Source organism: Acanthisitta chloris, unplaced genomic scaffold (assembly GCF_000695815.1).
Source record: "Acanthisitta chloris isolate BGI_N310 unplaced genomic scaffold, ASM69581v1 scaffold8808, whole genome shotgun sequence".
Lineage (NCBI taxonomy): Eukaryota > Metazoa > Chordata > Aves > Passeriformes > Acanthisittidae > Acanthisitta > Acanthisitta chloris.
The window spans coordinates 1-548 of NW_008685306.1; the positions used below are offsets into that span (position 1 = coordinate 1).

The 548-nt window shown below is 55.8% G+C and overlaps 1 protein-coding gene across 1 annotated transcript in view; it reads left to right on the forward strand.

The window, feature by feature from the left end:
* Positions 1–5: 5 nt before the first annotated feature.
* Positions 6–548, forward strand: part of LOC103806988 (PR domain zinc finger protein 14-like) — a gene marked incomplete at its 5' end in the record, with an annotated part of 5,785 nt that continues 5,242 nt past the window's right edge. Inside the window, 2 exon segments of the mRNA XM_009079703.1 lie at positions 6–95; positions 175–466. Of these exon segments, the coding sequence (XP_009077951.1) occupies positions 6–95; positions 175–466 (382 nt within the window).

Here is a 548-nt window from a genome sequence, read left to right on the forward strand (position 1 = left end):
CCATCCCCAAAGGAGTCCGCTTCGGCCCTTTCCAAGGCAAAGTGGTCAACACGAGCGAAATCAAGGCTTACGACAACAATTCGCTGATGTGGGAGGTAGCGGAGGCGCCGCCGCGCTACGAGACGTGTGCGGGAAGGGTCGGTCAAATCTGATCCTGTTCTCTCTGCTCTCTAGATCTTTGAATACGGTCGCTTAAGTCACTTCATAGACGGGAAGGGTGCCGCTGGCAACTGGATGTCCCTGGTGAACTGTGCCAGGGTCCCCGAGGAGCAGAATTTGACGGCTATCCAGTGCCAGGGGCAAATCTTCTACGAGAGCTGCAAGGAAATCCTCCCGAAGCAGGAGCTGCTGGGGTGGTACGGCGATTGCTACGTGCAGTTCCTGGGCATCCCTATCAGCCTGAAGGGAATGCCGGAGGGGAAGAGACCCTCGCAGAGCCCCTTGTATTCCCGCGGATCTGTGCCTGGCTGGAATTAGATACGCATAAAGGGAGATAAAGAAACGCGGGCATCCCCTTTTTCCAGCTGTGTTTTACTTTGAAGGCTTCC